At 42.0% G+C, this 22966-nt stretch overlaps 1 protein-coding gene across 2 annotated transcripts; it reads right to left on the reverse strand.

The window, feature by feature from the left end:
- Nucleotides 1-910: 910 nt before the first annotated feature.
- Nucleotides 911-22833, reverse strand: INTS7 (integrator complex subunit 7). 2 transcript variants are annotated; one of them, XM_061348377.1, is made up of 20 exons: nucleotides 22737-22833; nucleotides 22405-22534; nucleotides 21367-21513; nucleotides 18983-19120; nucleotides 18450-18496; nucleotides 17718-17917; nucleotides 16072-16194; nucleotides 15512-15629; nucleotides 14290-14424; nucleotides 13698-13795; nucleotides 13082-13321; nucleotides 11797-11934; nucleotides 10860-11066; nucleotides 6948-7142; nucleotides 6112-6215; nucleotides 5489-5557; nucleotides 5023-5155; nucleotides 3929-4027; nucleotides 2928-3113; nucleotides 911-2004 (listed from the first exon to the last, which is right to left on the reverse strand). In XM_061348377.1, the coding sequence occupies exons 1-20, from the start codon at nucleotides 22825-22827 to the stop codon at nucleotides 1717-1719; spliced, it is 2886 nt and encodes a 961-aa protein (XP_061204361.1). In that variant the 5' UTR covers nucleotides 22828-22833; the 3' UTR covers nucleotides 911-1716. The 2 variants fall into 2 exon arrangements, 1 of the variants encoding a protein (XP_061204361.1); XR_009724712.1 differs by lacking the exon at nucleotides 911-2004 and having other exon boundaries at nucleotides 2987-3113; nucleotides 5045-5155.
- Nucleotides 22834-22966: the final 133 nt, after the last annotated feature.

Genomic DNA, 22966 nt, shown 5'->3' on the forward strand with positions numbered 1-22966 from the left:
GGATGTGCTTCTGAGTAACCTGAGTTGAAGATGTCCCTGCTCATTGCAGGGGGTTGGACTGGATGAGCTTTGCAGGTCCCTTCCATCCCAAACTGTTCTATGATTCTCTACATACACACACAAAAATATTCTCTACACACACAAAAATAAGTAACCATAAAGGCGGGGAAAGCAACTGCCACTTCCCTCAGGCAGCCTGAAGGGCAGGGGTAGTCTCCATCTCCTGCACAAAATAAAAATCAGATTTAAGAAGGATGCTGGTGAATTTTCCACTGATTTTGAGTCTTCTTTTCCATTTTGCATCCCAATTACCTTTCCTGCTCAGTATTACAGCATGACCAAGCTATTACAAAACCTACCGTCACCACTTCCAATTCTTTGTTAGTCTCAAGCCAAGAGGAAGAAAGTTGATTTCTTAAGCAACTATTATGGGAAAATGGAGCAAAACCAATTCTTCATCCAGCTATGCCACAGAAACCTAGGCTTCAAACAATTCATTATCCTATTCTCTGCATGTAAGGCAAACTGAATCTGCAAGCTTTAGTCAGCTTCTCCAGTGCAATCAACTTGAAGTAGTAACAGTATCTTAGGAACTTAACTAAGCAACTGAAAACTATGCTCCAATGAGAGGTACTAAGCTGTTTACAAACTGCAGGAAGAGCCTCTTCCTCCTCCCCATTCAAGTGGGTCTTACTTTCCTGCAAAGTGGTAAGCAGAGATTATTTATGGGGACCAAGTGAAGGACACGTTATATGTTCCATTGCCTGAGAGTCTAGACAGAGGCAGAGTTCAGCCTTTTACGTCTCAAAAGAAGCACGAGAACTATGTATGAAACAACATATTCCCAAGATTATCCCAAATCGATTTCTAGTACTGGCAAAATTCTCCTTCAGTGAAGACTGACTGAGCTGGTCAAAGAGTACACAAGATGACAAAGCTTTGGTATATACAATTCCTTTTTTAAAACAAAGCAGTTACAACAAATGACTGCAATTTTCTCTTCAAAGAACAAACAAAAAACCCAACAAAACCAAAGCCTTCCAAAATGCAGGAAGATTGAAAACCACCACAGTAATCTCTTCTGTATCATCTGAGAAACAATTATTGTTCCCACCTGTAAAACTCTGCCTCTTGTAAGACTCCCCAGACAGCAACTCTCTCTACAACTACGTATGAGAAGTGAGCCACAACTTCTTTCCTTTCAGATGTATGCCTTGAGTACTGCTCCTGAACTGCAGTAATACACATACTACAAGAAGCTGATACTAAAATGACACAAAACCCCCCCCTCCAAGCCTGTGGATATTCCTGCTAATTCCTTCACATCAAGAGATGCAGACTTGGTATTACTCTCAGTTCCATATAACTAGCCAAAGTGTTCACTGATATCCCATAAGCCTAACATCAGAACCTATGTGCCTCAAAGAAAGCACTAGTCAAAGGGCTCTTAGTGTCCCCTGCTGTCAGAGTTTGTGGAGCTTGCTGCCACACATTTGTCAACAGAAGTGATGGGGCAGAAGTTCTTACATTAAAAGGAAATGTGAATAGAGTTGGTTCTGCTGAATCAAGTTCAAATTTATCCGACACCGTTTAAAAAGGACAAGCTGGCATCAGAGATTTTGTAGAAGATTAAAATTGTAGGTCTGTCAAAAACCAAAAAGAAGTGTCCAAGAAAAGCTGTAATGCCATTGACCAGGATAGAGTCCCTTCAGGGAGTTAAAACCGTGAGTACGCTGTTCTCTGCTGTTGCTGCTGCGATGGCGGCTGTCCTTGTTGCTGCTGAAGACGAACCTGCTGGGAATATGGATCCTCAAGAGACTTAACAAAAATGGTTGTTTTAGGCCCAGTTTTCCAGACAATACCATTTGAATCTATCACAGAGGACTCTACTGTGATGTTGTGGGTGCCAAGTATCACAAAGTTTAACAGAAATTGAGTGCTGAAGTAGTCGTTGTGTGGTTCCACCCTCTGCTCCATTTCATTGGTCATGTTGTCAATAGGAATCTGAGAACACATGGAAGGTTAAAATCCCATTTTGTAGGAACCTATTCAAGTAAGTTTTCTCCTCTCCATTTGAAATGGGAGAGAGATCATAGAAAAATCTTTGTCCTCAGTTTCCCTAAGCAATGCATGTGCATGTTTGAATCAGCTTGATGTGTTTCATCATTGACGAAGGCATTCTTTAGATACCTATTCCCAAAAGCCAGGCAGCTAACATGTCTGTTTCTCCCTGAGGTTCTAGTTTTCCACAGACTAAACAAGCCAGATAAACATTACACACTTCCTAGTCCTGTTCTTCTTTTAGAAGCAACTTTCTCCTTTCCCCCCCCAAAAGAAAACCCAACCAAACAACAAAACAAACACAACCACCCCAAACCCACCAAAACAGGCTTCCCATTAAAGGACATACATTAGCAAAACCATGACTTCTGAACATGCAGTCTTTGACAGAACTGTTGACTCGCATTTCATATGCATCTCCTCAGGTGCTATTTAACTGGACAGCATGTCCTCCCAGTTTCCATAAACAAATGGAAAAATCTACCCTTAAAATGAGGATAAAGAAGTTCTAGAGTCTACATGGTAGAGAATAATCTGCCGTTTCCCCATTGCGGTTTAATATGGTATATACCTAGGTTTAATTTCCCCCAATTTCAAGCAGGTTCCTGACTTGTTCTGAACATCACAAAGGCACTTTTGTTTGGAAAAGCTGTTACTAAACACACATCAGCATACAGCAGACGTAGAAATCTCATACACTATCCCCGAGTCTAGCACGGGCTTCAATGTCAACTGCTCAGAGTGAGAGGATCACAGAAGAACCCATTCATTTCAACCTGAAATTCTGCTAAACCAGAGGCAAACAAAAGAAAAAGGAGAAAACAGCAAGAAAGCTTAAGACTCCTGATTCTATTCTGTCTATATACCTTATAGTCTTGTCCAGATTTGCTCTGCAGCACTGAAGAGACATTAAGGCAGACGGACTGGATTTTACGGAAAAGGCCTGGTTTAGACCCATGCTGAACCACTCCTTCCACCTTTAGAGCCAGCTGCTGATTGTTCTGTACCGCAATAGGTTCTGCTGGGTTCCTCGGAGATGGGGACAGAGCAAGCTAAAACACAAGAAAACAGGCTACAGATGTGATTTTATACCTCCAGGAAAGCAAATACAATTCCAGGATGAAAGAGAATGCCTTCTTATAGCAAAAATTCCAAGGAGGGGTTTGGGAGGGAAGCCAGCAAGTAGAAACACAAAACTTCTATCTGAGGATCATCACTATCATAACTAACAAGCATCAACACCAGTACCAAATGTGGTCTTTCTGTCAGTTTCATTAATTGCACTTCTTCAAGAGAAGTGGATAAAGTTTTCTACAAAATAACCCAGGGAAGTATATACTAAGCTGAACAAAGAAGTAAAATGCAATAAGAGTTAATAGTAAAAATCTTAAGGCTTTCCCTTTTCCCAGCCAAAAGGAGCACTTGAGTAAAGAAAATGATGACCACTGCAGGTCACATACAGCCATTCTTACTCAGCCACCTGAGAAACATTACCATTTTCTTCAAAGATAGTAAATGTTGCTTTTCCAAGGAAAAGGAAAAACAATACAGATGTATCAAAATTGCCTTCCCAGAACTAGACCATTATTTAGCTTTGCAGACTCAAAACCAACACCAGTCCCAGTTAGATTTTCTCTTTAAGGCTTTGCAGTCAAAGAAATGAACCCTACCTGCCTAACTCACAGTCTAGTGGTTCTTCATGCCCATATGTACATATGATTCAAGTTATTCCTAACAGATAACCCCAGACACTATTCACAGTTAAGTATCTTCACTAAAAATGCCAAAGCTTGGTGCCTTCAGGGAGGCTTTTCTCATGAGGTAGACTCTATAAACAGATTTCAGGCCACATTTGAGCAGTACTTACCTTAATACTTGTGGACTGCAGCTTCTGAAAAAAGTACCTTTGAAATGAAAGGGGCACCTTCAACAATGCAATAACAGCATTGCACAGACAAGCTGTATGCTGCAAGAAACAGAGCCAAACCATTGAGAAAAATACATCACTCATAGCATAGGGGAAAGAAATACACTTGAGGGACTGAAACTGCAATAATTTCCACTGGAAGTCCAGAAATATATTGATACAGTCATAGGATAACAGCCTTTTTGGAACTAGATGATCTTAAGGTGCTTTCCAACCCTAACCATTCTATGATTTTATGACTACATTCAGCCTCTCTATGTTCTGCCCCTTTATGAAGAAGGTATTATGCTCTAGAAAGAACAAGGAGGCCAAGGAAAGAACAATTCAGATCATTTCAGTCATAATGTTAAGTCAGCAGAGTAGGATCCGCTTGAAGCACTCACACCCAACACCTCAAACAACCCCCCTCTAAGCAAACAAGTCTCTCCAAGCATCACAACTTAATGTGGTGCAACAATTAAGTTTTAAGCCTCTTGTCTACTCTTTTTTTCCTCACTACACTATACTGTCCTTCTGGCTCGTATGAGCCAAGGCAGCACTACTGAAGTCACCAAGCTGCATGGAGGTAGCGGCAAATGAGTTTACAGGGTTTACCTTTTCTGTGGTTCACACAACTCGCTCCTCGTTGTGTTTGGAATTGGTAAGGACTGTTGAATTTAGAAACTAGGCAAACAGATGCCAGCCATGACAAATGAACTACCTTGTTCCCATCAACGTGCACTACAGCTTTATGATGTTCACTAAGAGATGAAACCACACTAGCCCTGTAAAGAAGTACGTTATCAGCTCACTGTTTGCACTCGGAGCACTTTACTTTGTGTTCTCTGATGACCTGCATTGATAAGAGAAATGCTACACCCACAAAACACTGTATTAACTGCCAGCAGCTCAGGGACTGAAGCTAGGCTAGTGCTGGACACTAGAGACTGTTTATGCCAGCAAAAGCTTGTGTTAAGCGTGTCCTTCAGTTTCTTGACCACTAAAGATGCATGGGGTTGCTGAGGTTTTGGAAGGTTTGTCTACAGAATACTTGCCAAGTAAGACACAGGAGCATACTTCCTGTTGAGGGATTCCACTTCTTCCAGTACATGATTAAATACAGACATCATTCTTCTTTCATATTCACTCTCAACATGTGCTGTTCCATTCGAGCTGTATTCCTGGAAACTAAAAAAAAAACCCCAAAACTTTTCACTGTGACACAAGCTGAAATAGGTAGCTAAAGGAGAGATTAAAAGTTGGGGTTTATTTTAATGTAAGCCTATATTTAAAACACACCCAGGACAGTACTCCCCACAGAAAATCAGAACAAATGCGGAACCCAAAACACAGTCCCTAGAGCCTGCCAGGTACAGCACAGCAGCACCAGGTCCTCACGCCTGCCCAGAGTGGAATTAGAAGGGTCTACTGAGAAACCTTCTGAGCATTCTTTGAATTCCTAGGCTTAAAGCCCCCAGGGATTTAGAAATAAACAGCAAAGGAGTTAAGTATCAGACCTACTTTGCAGATTCTGGATCCAAAATCAGAGCTTCTATCGCATGTGAAATCAACAGGCAGCTCTGCTGTTGTCTGACAGTAATATTAAGGAGGTAAAAGAAAGATTGTACCTGAACCAAGAAATGCAGTATGGTTACTGGACTTATTTCTCTACCTTCTGCAAAGTAATCCTACGGTCATTACTCCTTTAGTAAACAGACCAAGAACCATGAAAATCCCCAATTTTATGCTGTTGCAATTTTTGTGTCCTAACTTTTTCGTAAGGCAATCCCAAGCAATAGTACAGCAATGTTTATTTCCAAATAGGTTTTAAGCACCAAGTACCTAATTTTTATGTTATTGTTTCAAAATGATTTTATGCTAGTCTCTGTAGAAAAGAGGACTGTTCACCATCATTCTGTCCACATGGGAATGGAAGTCAACGTATTAGAGGGTGCTCAGGCACTGGAACAGGCTTCCCAGGGCCACTGTCCCTGCAAGTGGTCACAAACCGTGTATATGAGACCCTCAGTGCCATGGGTCAGTGGTGGCCTTGGCAGTGCTGGGGAACGGTTGGACTGGATGAGCTTAAAGGGCTTTTCCAACCTGGCTGAGCCTATGAAATCCTAAGGTTTTTAAAAGGATACAGTTCTACGTTCCTTAGAGTTGCTGAGTCTGCATCAAACGAAGCCTGATACAGCTCTCCATAGCGGGTAGCCAGGTTCCGGAATTCCTCCATTGAGTGCTTCATCTACAGAGGCAATGTTGGTAGTCAAAAAAACCCAAGTCAAAGCAAAAGAAACCACCCCCCTACACATCCAGCATACTCTAGCAAGATACACCAAGTTCTTGCTTCTTCACAGATAAAAGTCACCAAAGTGACAGGCTGTTATCTGTGCATTAAAACGGTATTTATTCCTTTAGCACAGCACTAAGATACCCTCCTTGGGCTAAAAATAAAGCAAAACAAACCAAACAACCTCTAAACCCCACCAACAACATCCACCACCCCTAAGGTAAATCAAACTGCTCCTTCAAAGACTACCCACTGATGCCTTCTTGCGGACTACATGCATTTTAGAAGCAGACTGCCTGGGTGTTCTGTACGGTAGCAAGTCTGTTGCCAACGCTCACCTGAAGAGGCTGCAATAGGATCCTAAATTATATATTCTTCCTTAGTGTAATCACAGTATCTGAGGTGTTTCAAAACAAGGTGTGTAAGGTCTTGCTGCAAGTTTGAGCTTGCCAAGGGGCTTACTACATGCATATCCTGGAAGCTGAGTGCATGAATGTATGAGAAAACACATGTGCATAAATTCATAATACAGCCTGCTACAGGGAGACATTTGCATAACTATTAGGTGAAAACCAAGGTCCACTATTTAGCAAAACTATTCACTACCACTTTTCCTTCCTTTCATCAGCTATGTTCGCTGAGAAACAAAACTCATGGCAAACACAAGAGTGGAACAAGAACACATGCCTGGTTAGAGATGCGTCCACACCTCTGGAGGTCATTTCCCGATGTCATAGCAATGGTCGTGGCAATAGCTGGTGGTGGGCTTGTTTTGAGGCTGTTGCAGGTACAAATCAGTTGAGAAAAAGCTTGCAGAAGGTCAATCCTGAGTTTCACAAATCCACACTGAAAGCTCAGCGGATTAAGTGGTGTACTGGCAGCCTGAAACACAGCAATAGGAATGTTGGCAATCTAGGTCAAAAGCAACCATGATAAAAGAACGTTGCAATCAATGGCACCAAACTGTCTCATCCCACAGCTGAATTCAATTCTAAAAGCTGCTGGTTTTAAACACATTCAAGAGATTTGCTCAATTTAAAATCATACTGAATATAAAAACACAGAAGCAATTATTAATCCCTATTTCAACTGTATCACCCTTGTAACAAATGTGACTCAAGCTGTTACAATGCTATTGGGGCACATATGTCCTCTTTTACCAAGGTCAAGCCATTCATCAGAAGACATTAGTTCAGACAGTCCTTATCCGTAAGAGTGAGCACACTGAACTATAAAGGAAACACAAGGACTGACAAAGTGATTCCCTGCATCAGCCAGAGAAGAAGGAACTGGCTGAAGTTACCTGCAGCAGGAGGAAGGGGCAATAACCTTGTGCATTTTGTGAAATGGAACATTACAAAGGCGCTCAACCTTGCGTTTGATGCAGATAGGAGAGAGAGTTCAGTGACCACTAAGAACAGTAAATAACAGAACTCCACGAGGGCAGACATGCTGTGGTTGTTTAGAAGATGCAGTCCTGTGAAACTCTTCCCTAAGACTTTATCTGATGCGTGAAGCATCTGTGACACCTCAGGACACCCAAGGCGGGGGTAAACTGCAGCACCCAATATTTCATACTAGTTAGGCCAGAAATCCACTGATTTTTCTTACACTGCTGGATTTCGAGTACACTTTTTTCTTTAGGAGGGGGAAAAGCCTTCTGTAAAACAAAGCACTAGGACCATCTCTTACTCAGAGAATGGCAGCATGTTAAACCCATGCACATCATCTCCTGTACTTCTCATTCGTCAACAGAAAAGGTTACTGCTGAAAGCAGGAAGTTATACCCCATTCCAAAAACCTTATGAAGATCCATTTCTTTGCCAACAGGAAAGCATCAAACTCACAAAACATCTAGGAACTGGCTCACTACTGACTAAAGAGAAGAAACACCAGCCAATTGCAACCACTTTAAACTACTGAGCTAGATTTCAAGCAAATAAGGCTACTTCAGCCCTTCCTACCTACTCCTTTGCTTTCTCCTCTCCAAGGGCATTAAAAAAACCAGAAGAGATGCCTTTTGAATGGAAATTGTTCAGCTGATTTTGCAAGGGTGGTATCAGAAAACCCTCTCTAGGAGACCTCGCTGCACTGCAATTGCTCCACAGAGACTACAGGCTTTTATAGACAGTAAAGTACCAGCACTTAGAGCAGAAAATCCAGACATTTTTAGTAACACAAATCGGACTTGACTCTTGCAAATGGAAGACAAGCTTGTCTCATTAATACTCAATTTACCTTATCTGCTGCCCCTATAAGCCATGGGCAATCAATGAGTTACAATTCCTTCTAGAAAATGGCAGAGTTCTTTGGCTCAGCCAAGCTCTTCAACAGCACCACTTCTTATCAACGTATGTGGAGTTAATACTTCTTAATCAGTGGTTATTTTGTGCTTTGTTCAAGTTCTGTATCTTCACTAGACTGCCAGCAATGAAAAAAAGCACAATGCTACCAAATCAGACGCATGTTTTGTGCAAGAAAGAGCAGATCCTAGTCAAAAATCACTAGCTATACAAGCAAGTACACAGAGAGACAGATGGGGACTGTGTTCAATCTGCTCCACAACTGCCCTACCCCCAGCATCCATAAAGTAATGGGACTTCTTCCTCAAGTGGACTAACTCAGGTGACAGAATGTGTTGCACAGAGCAGCGCAAGACAGTTGCATGTCTATCAAGGCATGAGAAATCTTTTGACGAGTGTTTCGTCATTGCTAAACTGGGCTGAGTGAACATCTACAACAGATTTACTCAGACAGTGTCTTCCAGCTACAAAGTGGACAGCTACATAAGGCTCATCGTACGCACTAACAGTGCCCACAGTACCAACAGTGCAGTGCTGAGTCATGCCCTACACTGAAACAGTAGCAACACTAAAGCTAAACTCAGAGGGAAGAGACAGCAAAGGTCTTCAGCAGTAAGACTATCATGCACATTATACTACGCTTCCCTTTGAGATGCTGGGTGCTGCAGATGCAAGCAGTGAGTGGCTCCTTTTACAACTGGTACACACAAGGTTAGGAATCTGTTCAGAGTGATGCAACAGCTAGCTATAAACCCCACTTCCTCTTCTCTAGCCTTCAAAAACCTGTACTTACTCCTCTGGACCACAACAACCCACAAGGAAGGTACTGCACGCAGCAAAGCACTACGTGCAACCAGGAAATGAAGTCAGCAGGGTTGATGAGGACAGGAATCCTTCAACAGAAAAAACCCAAACCCTAGGGAAAGGCTCAAATTAAATTACTGACTCACAGAATGACCTATTGAAGCCAGTTATTTTCCTGCCTCTATTAAATATTAACATCTAATTAGATGAGGTCTCCCCTTCCGTGTCTTTTAGACATTAAAGAAACCTTGAAATGTAAATTACAAGCCTTGTTCACTCAGCCAACAAGGTAAAGACAAATACTTCAGGAATAGTAGAGCTTCCTCTCAGAAGGCAAAGGTGTAAAATTCACATCCTTCCTGCCTCTTGAGGAATATTTATTAATGAGCAGTAGTATCTGAACCTTGTTAAACAATAATATCTGGATTGTCAAAGCACCTGACAGTTCCAGTAACTGAAAAAAAACCCAGCCTAATTCAAAAGACAAAGAACTGCATGTAAAGATTCCTTCATGGAAACTAAAATATGAAATTATTGTGTGAAGCTGGATTGTCTTTCATTAAGAAGCAACTTCACAGTAAGAGCTGGTCCATATTCATTAATGGGGTTTTTTGTTAACATTCTCAGCCATCACAAAGCCTCCTGCTATTTTCACCACTCCAGAAAAACAGAAAGTATCTGCAGAAAAGCAGGTACCATCTGAATTCTGCTGATCTGACTGTTCTCCCTCCTCCTAGTAAACTGGTGCTGCCTTTTTGTTAGGATTTCACAGGATTACATTGTCCAATAGAAAGCAACATGAACTCAGCAGGAGGGAGGAAGACAATTAAATCCTTCTCCGTATCTTGAGAAGATAGCAGCCAAGGGAGACAAAGTCCCAGGCTTGACTACTACAATAGTGTTTATTCAGACAAAACAAGGAGTGGCAAGTTTTAAGTGCTGTGACTTTAAAAACAGACGTGTCTTGTGTCTGTGCGACCATATCACAGGATTTGATCAAGGCAGGAAGGGGTGGTGGTGATGAAGTCTAGCTAATCACACTTGGCTGAGCTACAGGATCTTCTCTCTGCAGGTGCAGTGTGTTACAACTGGCTCTTCCCTGCAGTCCTCTCAGAGTCTGGCACATGTCAAAAAACTTCAGAATTTTAAGAACAGAAACCAAACAGATCAGCGACTGCAGTGATAGGACAAGGGGTGATGGGTTCAAACTGAAACAGGGCAAGTTCAGGTTAGATCTAAGGCAGAAGCTCTTCCCTGTGAGGGTGCTGAGGCGCTGGCACAGCGTGCCCAGAGAAGCTGTGGCTGCCCCATCCCTGGCAGCATTCAAGGCCAGGTTGGACAGTGCCTTGGGCAACATGGTTTAGTGGAAGATGTCCCTGTTCATGGCAGAGGGGTTGGAACTAGATCTTAACCTCCTTTCCAACCCAAACCAGCCTGTGATTCTATGCTACAGCATACAGAAAAATCATCACTAAAGTATATCTGTGCTAACCGTCAGTGATGCTATTCCTTTGTGATAGGATTTTAAAGCTTCAGCAATGCAAGACAGTGCCGAGCTGTAGTTGTCCTCCTGCAGACCTGTCAGACACTGCTCTGCGTGGGAGAACTCCTTCAAGCTGTTCAGCCAGAAGTAGAAGTGTTCTGATGCCACTTGAGTGAGCAGGCTTTGATACAGTTCTCTGGCCATGTCATGGTTGCCCTGCAACGACAAGGATGTTTTTAAGAGAGGACATTCATGAAGGCTGTGCATTTCTATGACACAAATATACATAAGAGAACAGTAACATCTCCACAACTACTCTAATGTTAGAAACAGTGACATTTCTTTCAATCATTTGATCATGACAGTCCTAACAATAAATAAGAGCACAAATGCTTATTTTATGGAAATAGCAGCCTGTGTATCTACTTATCTATATGTATATATATTTATACTCAATAAGTGTAGTACTTACTTACACAAGGTAATTCAACAATATGAGAAACAGATACTAAAATTTACTTTTATGACAGCATCTCATACTAGGGTTTCTACATCATTCTAACCCCACCTGTGAAAAGGGAAACAGTATCTTTTCTTCCCTTTTATCACATTGAAAAGAGAAGCACACATCAGGATGGCCTATACCACCTTCTGAAGAACAGCTAGACAATGCAGATTAGGCATGTGCTCAAGAAAGTATCGGACCGTTACTTCCTTTCCAAATACTTCAAAAAACAAGTGAAAAACCATCCCAGTGGGATGACTACCCTAAATGCCATATATTTTACTCAGCATTTCAGGGAATTAAGATGGAAGTTTCCAAATCCCCCATTCATTTCCTCCTCCCAAGTCCTACCATGTTCCTTATTTTCTTTTTCCAGTTCAAAGAAGTCACTAGCACCCTTCCAACTGCACTAAACCATTTTCCTCCAGGTATTTCACTTACCATTCTGGAAGCCTGCCTAGCTATCCTGTAGGCTGTCCATCCATTGGAGGCATTCTCCAGCTCCTGTTTGATAACAGTTTTGATTTCTGAAGATAAAGCTTTCTGGCTGGAAACAAATATCACTGTGGCGAGAGAAACCTAATAAAGAATGGTGAGGAAGAAGGTTATATAGCAGGAGCTAAATGAAAAAGGAAAGAAAAAGCCAGTTCTGTTTCCTAAGCTACCAGAAATGACCTGCTTGATTTTAGACTCAAAACTACATAGAAGATACATAACCATTTTAACTGAGGAACTTCTCAGTCATGTATCTTTTAAGTAGTTATTTAAGTAGCCTCGTACTTGGAGATGAAAGTCACTTTCATTTAAAGAATCTTTACTGTGGCTTTTAACTGAGATGTTTCAAATGCAATGAATGAAGTAACAAGAATCTTGTAATTTCCTTCTTAAAATTCAAATTCATTTCCAAACAGACACAATAAAAGCATTTTCTTATCTCTTAGAGTGTATTAAGTCATGTGCATGAGAGTTACCAGACATGAAGTGAGCTAACTGCCATTTTGCTTTTCTCTAACCATTATTTTACAGATATCCCATTAATTTCAATAGCTGGATTTGTCTAAGCAGTGCCACCTGCTGGAAAACCTAATGGAATACACTTACAAATACAGTTCAGCTCCAGCCATGAGGTATTTCAACACTGAATGTATGCCATCAGAAGTTAAAGCACAACTGAAAAGAGTGGCTATAGCCTGGCACATCAACTCAGACATAACAAATTACTTAGCTGGCTTTCTAATAAAATCAATCCACGGTAATCTGCACAGATGTTGTTGCAGGGCCTGGAGCCCAAGTGTGATGGGGAAGGGATGAGGGACCTGGGGGGTTCAGGCTGGAGGAGAAGGGTGAGGGGGGACCTTATCACTCTTTACAACTGCCTGACAGGAGGATGGAGCCAGGAGGGGCTGGGCTCTGCTCCCAAGGAACAAGGGCTGGGACTAGAGGAACCGGCCTCAAGCTGCCCCAGGGCAGGTTTAGATGGAGCTGAGGAACAATTCCTGCCCCAGAGGGTGCTCAGGCATTGGAACAGGTTGCCCAGGGCAGGGCTGCAGTCACCGTCCCTGCAAGCGTTCGCACACCGTGGAGACAAGGCCTCAAGTGCCATGGGTTAGTGGTGGCCTTGGCAGGGCTGGGGAACAGTTGGACTTGGTGAGCTTAAAGGGCTTTTCCAACCTGGTTGATTCTATGACTATAAATCTAAGGCCTGTTTAGCAGAAGGAAGTCTTACCAAGAGTTCCTGTTTTTTATCTGTGGCAGATTGTCCAATTAATTTATAGAGGTCCATCAGGTCTCCTAGCATCCCATCTGCTAGGACAGGCAGCTGCATGGCAATAGCTGCTAAGCAATGGCACATGAGAATCCTGGCAGCATCCTGGGCGCTGTGCAGCTGGGTCAGCAGGGATTCAACTACTGACTGGCTCAGGTGAGGACGGCACTTGACCAGCTTCACCATGCAAGTTAACGTGATCTGCAACTCACAGGACCAACAGGTACAATAAGCACAATGTCTACTTAAAACTAAAAAAGCCAGACACACTTATCTGCAAGTATGGTTGCAGAAATAGAGAAGACAAATTCAAGAAATACTGATCTTTCTCACACCACCAGCCTTTACAGGAAAATAACCAGATAAAATGACCAGGAGCAGCTTATGAAGTGGGAAAATTAAAATAACAGTTTAGAGAAGTGTTATAATCATGTACATTGCATCCCCATCTCCAAAGAGCAAGCTCTCTCCGATATTCTTTGTCCTCCAGAGACACCTCCATGCCATGTTCAACTTTATGTTTTATTACAGCTGGTCCTCTGAGAGGAATATTAGGGGATGACAATAGCAATATCACCTTTAAGGTTGCCTGAGCTCCTGGACTGTCATCTTGACTACAAAGAACAAGAAGAGCTTCTAAGCCAAAAACTGCATCTTGCTCCAAAGGCAGAAGATCTAAGAAAAGAAAGCCAGAGTAAGTTAGCTCTCAGTCACATTTTCTGACCACAGGTGCTATAACGTTTGGACTGGTGTTGCATTCATGACCAGTATCTTCCCAATACCTCTGCCTCACCTTATTTTGATTAGAAACGATTCTGCTATTCCATATCTCAGGTAACTTATCCTGCAGTCACACCAACTGGGGCATTTGTAGAGTGTAAGCCTCTGGACCAAGGCTTCTAAATGCCCTGTTACTCTTTTGCAACAGGCTTTGTGCAAAGAGTTTTCAAAGGCTGACAAACAATTCTAAATCAAAGATGGAAATTTTCTAACCATTCATAAAATCATACAGAGTATTCTCTGCTAGATTATAGGCCCCGTTCTCCCAAACCAGCATGAAGGATCAGACAGATCTACAGACAGGTTCTAAGACACGACCAGTTAACACATGTTAAATGCATAAGCCTGACTCTAAACAGACACATTTCACTGTCCTTGCTTTCATTTACCTTTTTCTTGACAAGAGGCTGATATATTAGTCAGAATTCTCACACCATGAGCTGCAATGCCACGGTTATTATGGTAACAGCACTCCTGTGCCAGTTTTACTAAATCAAATGACCTCGCAGTTGTAGCTGCTGCTCCTAAACAAAGACGAGGCAAACAGGACATAAATCACCAAGGTCCATAATTACACCACAGATCTCTTCAAGTACATTTCTACAGAAAGCCTACATTGATTTAGGATTATTTCTTTTCTTATGTTTAAAGGACAGGATGAAAGCATCTCTTTCTGCACGCACAGAGGCTCTCCCTCCATTCCTGAAGACTATACAAGTTAGAGATAAGAAAGAACATTTGGGTCTAAAGGCTGATGTTTCAGGGACTCGGAGAAGTATTGCCTTAAGAATTATTATATCTCATTAAAAAAGCTGGTGAACATATTAATTATTAAGACACGCCAGAATGACTGAAGAGGATGTACTATTTTTCTCTGTTTCTGCAGCCCATGTAGTTGGGCTTGTAATGACTCATTAGGGCAGTCTGGCTTTTGAGAAGAAAAAGAAAACCATGTGATCATCATTTTAAGAACAAGACACCCTGAATCACTTTTAAATACCTGCTCTATTTCTTCAAAATACAGTCACAAGGCAGAAAGGTTCACCTGGTACTGAAGCAGGTCATTCCCACAAATGTGGCAAAGCTTCACTGAGCCAGGATAATATGCCAGCCCACACTCAACACCATTAAGTCTTCATGCTACTCAAAAACTATGCAAATCCATGGTTTCAAAGCAGAACGCAGGACAGCCACTTGGGAGGCATTACATTTCTTCATTTGATGAAGAAAAGTTGAAGGATCATAGAATCAACCAGGTTGGAAAAGACCTTTAAGATAACCAAGTCCAACCATTACCCCAGGATAGCCAAGACCACCACTAAACCATATCCCTGAGAGCATATAAGACCCAAAGGTAAGAAAATCTTTCATAAAGCACATTAACCACAAAATCGAGAAGAAAATCTTAGACCATGACTATGCATGGGTATACAAATATCCCATTTCAAGTTTTCATGTGATGAACACATTCAGACTCTCACCTAGTATCCTGAAGTTCAAAACCAGTTTAAGAACACACTACAAAATACTTAGATGAGACTGATTATCAGCAGACAGACAGGTCAAAGCATCCAAAATGCCAAAGATAATCATATGATCTTGTTTTCTTACCTGGAGCAGTGCTGAAGTACTGTTTAATGGCAATGGTCCCCGATAACACGGAAAGAACAGAGAGCATGCCCAGCTTCAAGCTGTCATAAGGAGTGTGAAGAGCAGATTCACAGAGTGCCTAAAGAGTAGCAGGAGAAAAGACCCAGAGGGAAGGAAGTCCCATGAGTTACCTGTATTTAAAGTTTAGTTGCACTTGGCTGTGAAGTTTTGAGAGTCAAAACAGACTATACTGAAATCAAAATTAGAAGTCATGTCCTGAAGCATCTGTTTTAGTAGTAGACCTAGAACATGGCTTAGAGAAAAAGGACACAGGGTTTCATATGCTAGGAAACACCAATTCTAAGTCACTTCTTACTTAAAAAATCAGTTGCAAAAATGTTATCAGTTCTCACTGATCAAATATCGGTGTAGATGTTAAGACAGTTCTCCAGTCTTAGAGACATACATCAGTATTTTGCCTTGTAACAGTTTGTTTACCTCCAAAATTCTTCTTCTGGAAAGAATCCTGCAACTAATTGCAAATTTCCGTAACAAACTATAGCTTAAAAGAATGTATCAACCTGAATATTTTCTCTGCTCCACGTATGTGGTGTCTTGTTGGCCAACAACTTTAAGTCTTGGATTGCAAGCCTCTTCACAGCCTTCCTGGGGTCACTCTTTAAGTACTGCAACAAAAGCTGGATCTGCAACAAAGTAAATTCACTGTTTAAGAGAGATGCTACTAGAAGGAAGGTCTTTTTAAAGGTACTTGCGAAGCAGTTTTGAGCATACTCAGCTAAAACTAACTTGCCATATCTGTCCGACTGCTCACCACGTGGAAAAGCCACTGCTCAGGCTGTAATGCCACGGCATTACATTTTCCCATGCTGCTCTGCTTGTTCGAACATCCTTCTCTATCTTCTCTCACCCCGCATACCTGAGAAGCCTTGAAAGCTGTTTTGACACTCTCAGAACTATCATAAAGTATCTCCAAGAAGCTCAGTAAAAAACCTTATACTGTTGTGATAATGCTCCTAGTAACTACTCTGGGATTTGAAGCTAATTTGGGTGGCTGCAGGTAACAGACAGCAACACAGACATCTTCTATGTAGTTGTCAAAAACAACCCCTGAAACCCAAACACACCCAACTCCTACCCACCCCCTTTGAAGCCTTGACCTCAAATTAAATGACACTTAACTGCATGCCCCTTGTGGTGTGCTTTTCCTGGAACTTCACAGAGATGGAAAGATGGAATAGCCAGCACATGAATAAGCATGAATGTGCTGGCCATGGTTTTGCTTTCCATCCCCACCCTGGCTGTATCACTTTTAAGCAGCATTGGCTGTTCTGTTACAGAAATACAGCCTAAATCACCACTCTTACCTCATAAAGGTAATAAATCACCACTTTTTTAGTAATAAAAACACCCAGAAAAGCCTATAAAGTGTTCTAATGTTATTTCAGTTGGCTTAGATTAGGTACTATTGAAACATCCTCTGAAATACAGAAATCAGCCACATCAAAAAAGAAGTTTCAGACAGACTGATTTAACAGTAACAGACACCAGCCTTTCATAGCTGTACAGGACGGAAAGAAAGCAATGACTTTCATGACTACAAGGAACAGTTAGTCTCAAATGTCACTGTGTTCAGACCTGCTACATAAATCATGTCAACAAAGCACATTATCAGAACATAGAAGTATTGTATATTTCTATCACTGTTTTCCCACAACCTTGGTTTATAGTCCTAAATTATAGGCACAGATTCAACCTCCTCAGAGTTCTTCAAGAACTACATTTTTAAAATGCACTCTTTGCTACTGAAATATTCCTTTGCTTGCATGCAAGGAAGGCAAAACACACACCCAGGACCTGAGAGAATGCACAGTAGTGAGAAGGGAAGCCTGGGTTCTACAGGTAAAGTTGACATTCAGAGTAGGTCAGCGTTGATGTCAAGGCCCTATCTGATTTCAACCTCAATTGTTTTAAAGAAAGACAGGTCATGACCTGTAAAGAAGGGTTCCTGTGTTTGATGGGGTTATCTGGAAATAGGACCAGAGAGGGCAAAAAAAACGAAAGCAGCAGCAGTTTTCAGGGTGTTCTTTCTCTATAGCACATAAGAGCAACCACCCCAGCACATCCATCAACTTATTTTCAGCATCAGCTAGAATCTGAGGTCTTTTAAATGTACTTTAAGTTGAAAGACGTAATTAAGAAGAATTACCTGCTTAGGAATGTCAACCAAAGAAGAAGCAGCAAGCAGAGTAAAGGTGTGCAGAGTAACAATGACCATCTTGGTAGAGGGATATGATGTTACCAGCTGCTGGAGCAGCTGCCGGGAGCTGGAGGCCAGGCTAGCATCGTGATGCATGTGCTGTAGAATAGGGATCAACTTCAATTTCAAGTCCACAGGTGTGGCCAAACCTGCAACAGGGAAGAGAAACACAGGCAGTGTTAGTCCTTTGTACCGGCTTTTGGCACTACTGAGGCACAACTATGTCTGCATTGCTACCACTGCTGACTGCCAAATAACTGATCTACCGGCATTAAGGACAGCAGTACCAAGCACTTCCACACTTGGACACAGGGGCTTGGAGCATCCTGCTCTAGGGTGAGGCGTCCCTGCCCATAGCAGGGGGCTGGAACTGGGTAATCTTAAGGTCCTTTCTAATTCAAACCATCCAATGATTAACTCACCTGAAGCAACCTGTGCTAGGCTATGCAAGTTTATTCATCATGCTATAGATGAGCTTTCACTCTTTAACAAACAGGTGTTTTGAGAACTTAGATTTTAAGAGGATGTAAGAGCCAGGCATTAGATTAATGGTTAGCTAATTTAATTAAAACCAGGAACCATTGGAGGATAAGGGCAACAGCGTCTAATATTTACATAAGGATAATAAAGAATTCTCAGGGAAATTAGGTTTTCCCTTTTGTCACTCAATATCACATATACCTTGTATCATCTCACTGATTTTATTACATATGCCAGCAGCAAAATCCCTGTAGAGAAAAGACAAAGTATCAGGTGAGATAAATACAACAGGAAAATCATTACAAATTAAACTCAATTGAACTACCAAACACTGTGCTTTAACAATAAAAGCTTTCACAAAAGAGCACTTGCTAAGATCTAGGTTCTTTTAGAAACCCTGCACACGGGCATGATCAATAAGCTTCAAGAACATGTCGAAGTGACAAGCAGCACTATGTTTTGTTCCAGAATATGATTTACATAAAACAATCATTGATTAAAGCTGCTATTCCACTCTGCATTCCCATAGTTATGTGCTTTCCATTACTGTTTTAGAAAAAAGAAATATCTGTTAAACTTGTGCTCAGATTTCTTTACAGTATTGTTATTCCACACAATTAAATGTTTTGCTAAAAATTACATGGTTGGCACTACCAAAGGTTTGTGAATGCCAATGCTAATGAAGTTTCCACTCTCTGTGATTTGAAAAACTGAAAACAGAAAACACATCTTACTTTGACTGTGCAGAAAAATTGGCAGCAGCAAATATTGCAGCTTCGACTTCCACATTATCATGGGAATCCAAACTTTGACGAATACTGTGATGTGCATTCTTCCTTTCTGGAATGATAGATGCCATGCTGCCCAACATCCTACAGAGAGATCACAGAAAAATCAGGAAGAACACTGATCGTGGAGAAATGCAAGATGAAACCAAACAGAAACGGAGAATGACTGGTTAAAAGACTTTTGATACAGATATGTTTGTTTCTGTAATAGATATGGATGAGCAAAAACAGAATCACAGAATCAACCAGGTTGGAAAAGCCCTTTAAGCTCATCAAGTCCAACCGTTCCCCAGCCCTGCCAAGGCCACCACTGACCCATGGCACTGAGGCCTCGTCTCCACGGCATGTGAACACTTGCAGGGCCGGTGACTGCAGCCCTGCCCTGGGCAGCCTGTTCCAATGCCTGAGCACCCTCTGGGGCAGGAATTGTTCCTCAGCTCCATCTAAACCTGCCCTGGGGCAGCTCCATCCTCCTGTCAGGCATTTGCAGAGAGCAATAATGCTAAAAGCAGGCATATAATTAAAAGGTAACAAGTTTTGTCATGTGGGTTATAGCAGTGGTTTAATAAAACATGAATTACAGTTTGATACCTTTCACCTTGAAATGGGCACAGTGAGAAACATCCCACTATGGCACTAAGAACAAGTTTCTTTAAGGTGCTTTTACATTCAAGCTCTGGTATCAACACAAGAGATTTAATGCTGAAGTGCACCGATGGCTCTTTTCAGACACACATGAAGTACACATTATGGGATATAAAATCAGAAATGAGGCAGCAGAGGGGGATAAAAACCCCCACAATATTTAAAGAAGCGTTTCCACCATTTCTAACTCTCTTCCCAATTCAGGCCACAAAACTAAGTAAATGACAAATCTCTGAACACTCAGCAGTTTCTACCACATGCTAAGAAAGCAAAGTTTCCAGAGCGTTACCGTGAGCAACCAAGTATGTGGTTTACATCATTTGTTTCCAAGATCTTCTGCTGACGTGAGATAAAGTTATTACTGGGAATAGTGCATTACCTTTTGTGTAACTGCTAAAAAAAGGAGTGAATCAGTCTATACTTTGCTAACAAATATCTCAAAGGCACTTTTCAGACAAGCTGAGCACAATTAATGAATCCAATTCCTCTAGAACAAATGCAGGATTTGCACTGATGGTACTTTTTGCAAGAGTTCTAAGCAAGTATTTACACACAGTTATCTAGCACTGCAATTCCACAGGCACAGAGTTGTGTTTGAGAAGATCTCTCTTCCAGCACATTCTTCCTTACTGACACTACTTAAGGAAGACAAAAACAAATCAACAAGGATTTTCAGCTGCAACTGCCATTTTAACCTTTCACTCGATGCATCCCATGAATTGGTTTGTAATTTTAGTCTTCTTCAAACTTGGCAGATTTCTGGGGCTTCTGACAGTCTGTAAAGACAGACCTCTATACTCGTCAACAACTGTAATCTTCCATGAGAATACTGAAGTGGAACCACAATAAAACATGGAGATATGCTGTAATTACAGATTTCTGAAACACCAGAGCATGAAAGCATAACCTCAAAATACTGAAAGGAGAAAGAAATGGACACAGGAGCTCATCAAACAAATCCCTGTTAATGTCTCCCATCTTTCAACAGTGAAATCAGTAACAGTTCTAGATGGATCGAAGAAAAGAATACAAAGGGAGAAAGAAAGGTTCCATCTTCACATTTGAATTCACTTGCACAGGAGCTGGAAGAGGCAGTTAAGATAATAATGTTGCACACTGTTAGACACAGGCACCAAGGCGGCAGGACAGTGACATTAAAAGACAGCTTCATTTTATTTGTTTCTTCATATTATTGCAGGAAGTCCAAAGCAATCAACAACACAATGTCACTTCTTTCGAAGTTACTGACCAGAGACCAGCAAGCAGTAAACTTCTAGGGCAACCATTAATGAAATACAGGTGGAAGCATAACAACTGACATGTAAGGAAGCACTTTCCTTTTGGCCCTGGCCTAACTATATCATAGGCAATATAGGACATATTACATCCAGCTACTCTCTGGGTTATGCATAAAAGAGATCAATTTTTCTTCTCAGGACACAAAATTTCAGTGCTGCAAATCCTGGTTTGCCCAAAGCCATCCACAAACCTCTCGCCATTGCCAGCGGTTAATAACCTTCTTCTCCTGATCTCAGATCTTTATCATTCACCATCATTAAAGACAAATGTCTTAGCTTTTAACTCTATGAGCAACGTAGAAAACACCTCCTAAATTTCATTGCCAGTAGTTTGCTCCTCCAGACCAGCACACTAAGAACATTAGGTTCATTCATGTCATTACATACCGAAGTGTAATGGCCCGAGCAACTGGATCATTGCTGTGAATTACTGAGAAAACTCTTTTGACGAACTCATCCACATTTAGGATCTTCTCTAAGTGCTTCTCACTCTGCTGAGTAACTTTCAGCACACAGAGCCTCAGGAAGTTGTTTCTGTTAGGAGACACACACATTTCTTTATCAGGCTGCTTCATAAGAAATATTCAAGCACTCTAAATACGGAAAGGATCATAAAAACCAGAACAACCTTCCAAGAGTAAATTAAAACAAGGAAAGGTCTATCCTTTAGAAACACTGTATTTGAGAATAAAAAAGAGACTATGGCCACACTACTGTTTTATCTTCTAGTATAGGTACTGTCAAATTCAGCCCCAGTTTCAGGGAAATTAACTCACTGACCCCAGTTTCAGTTTGAACCCCTCACCCCTTGTCCTATCACTGCAGTCCCTGATGAGGAGCCCCTCTCCAGCAACCCTGTAGCCCCCTTCTGATACTGGATACCTGTTTTGTGCACACTTAGGGATAAAAATGTGCTAGAAAAGCATGTCCAGAAAAGTCTAATTCCCATTGCCAGGTGTGAGTGAATTTCTTCTCCTTCCTTGAGCTAACAGCAACAGATAACCTTGTAAAGCTATAACAAAATAGCTCCAATTCCACCACATGCATTATGTACACATCAGGCACCTGGAAAAGCTACACTTTGGCCTTTGTTATTAACATTCCTTGGGGATGGAATCTGCACATAAGATCATTCCTCTATTTATTAATTATAAATTGGAAGGTGTCTTTGGAGTAGAATTAACACCAATCAGCAAGTGAATCCTCCTGTCAGGACAGATGGAAAAGAACTGGGTCACTGATAACTCCGAGACACTTAGGCCCACTAAGGATAGAGAAAGCAAGCTTCCACCAAGCACAACTCTTCCTCAGGGTCCAGGATTAGCATGCACGCAGAAAAACCCCCACAACTGCCCAAGCTCCCGTGCAGCAGCGCTCCAAGACCCAATACACTGCTATAGATAAAGACTGCCTGATGCTACTTACCCGACTCTGAACACATCAGCCAACTTCAGGAAAGCTGAATTAATGAGAATGGGGAAAGGGTATTTCTGGAAGAGCCTGGGAAAACGAACGACGGCTTCGCACTGCTCCCCGAGCTTCCCAGACCTCAGACCTAAGCGACACATCAACAATCACTGCAGATACCGACACTCCTTCCCAGCCAAGCCGCTCTCCACCTCCCGCTCACGGTACGAAACCCAGCTCCCGGTACCTGGGGACCGCAGGCCGAGACAACACCGCCCTCAGAGAGCGGAAGCCGACGACCCACACGGCAACCTCACAAGGCAGGAAAGCACAACCCCGCGCGGACTCACCTTTGTCCAGCTCCATGAGGGCGGAGTTAGCGTCCAACTCCTGTTCACCATAGCCCGCATCGGACAGGAACGACTTGCCGCTGCCAGCCATACCGACCGACTCACCGGAGGCGGTCACCACCCCACTTCCGACGCAGCAAAAGGCGCGTTAGCAAACACCCATCGGCACAACGCGTAAGCACACGCGTACTACCTCAGGCGCGTAAATACAGGACAGGTAGCGCATGCGC

The sequence above is a fragment of the Neopsephotus bourkii genome, unplaced genomic scaffold (genome assembly GCF_033783945.1).
Source record: "Neopsephotus bourkii isolate Nb327-2 ecotype Australia unplaced genomic scaffold, CSIRO-AGI_Nbou_v1 NB_354, whole genome shotgun sequence".
NCBI classification, from domain to species: domain Eukaryota; kingdom Metazoa; phylum Chordata; class Aves; order Psittaciformes; family Psittacidae; genus Neopsephotus; species Neopsephotus bourkii.

Bases quoted from the DNA above. Each gene is read 5' to 3' on its own strand.
- INTS7 (XM_061348377.1), bottom strand. From the start codon at position 22,827: ATGGCTGGCAGCGGCAAGTCGTTCCTGTCCGATGCGGGCTATGGTGAA. The intron at 22,535-22,736 runs GTGAGTCCGCGC...TGTGTCGCTTAG, and splicing joins CCTCATGGAGCTGGACAAAG to GTCTGAGGTCTGGGAAGCTC. The intron at 16,195-17,717 runs GTAATTCTTCTT...ACTTTGTTGCAG, and splicing joins TGGTTGACATTCCTAAGCAG to ATCCAGCTTTTGTTGCAGTA.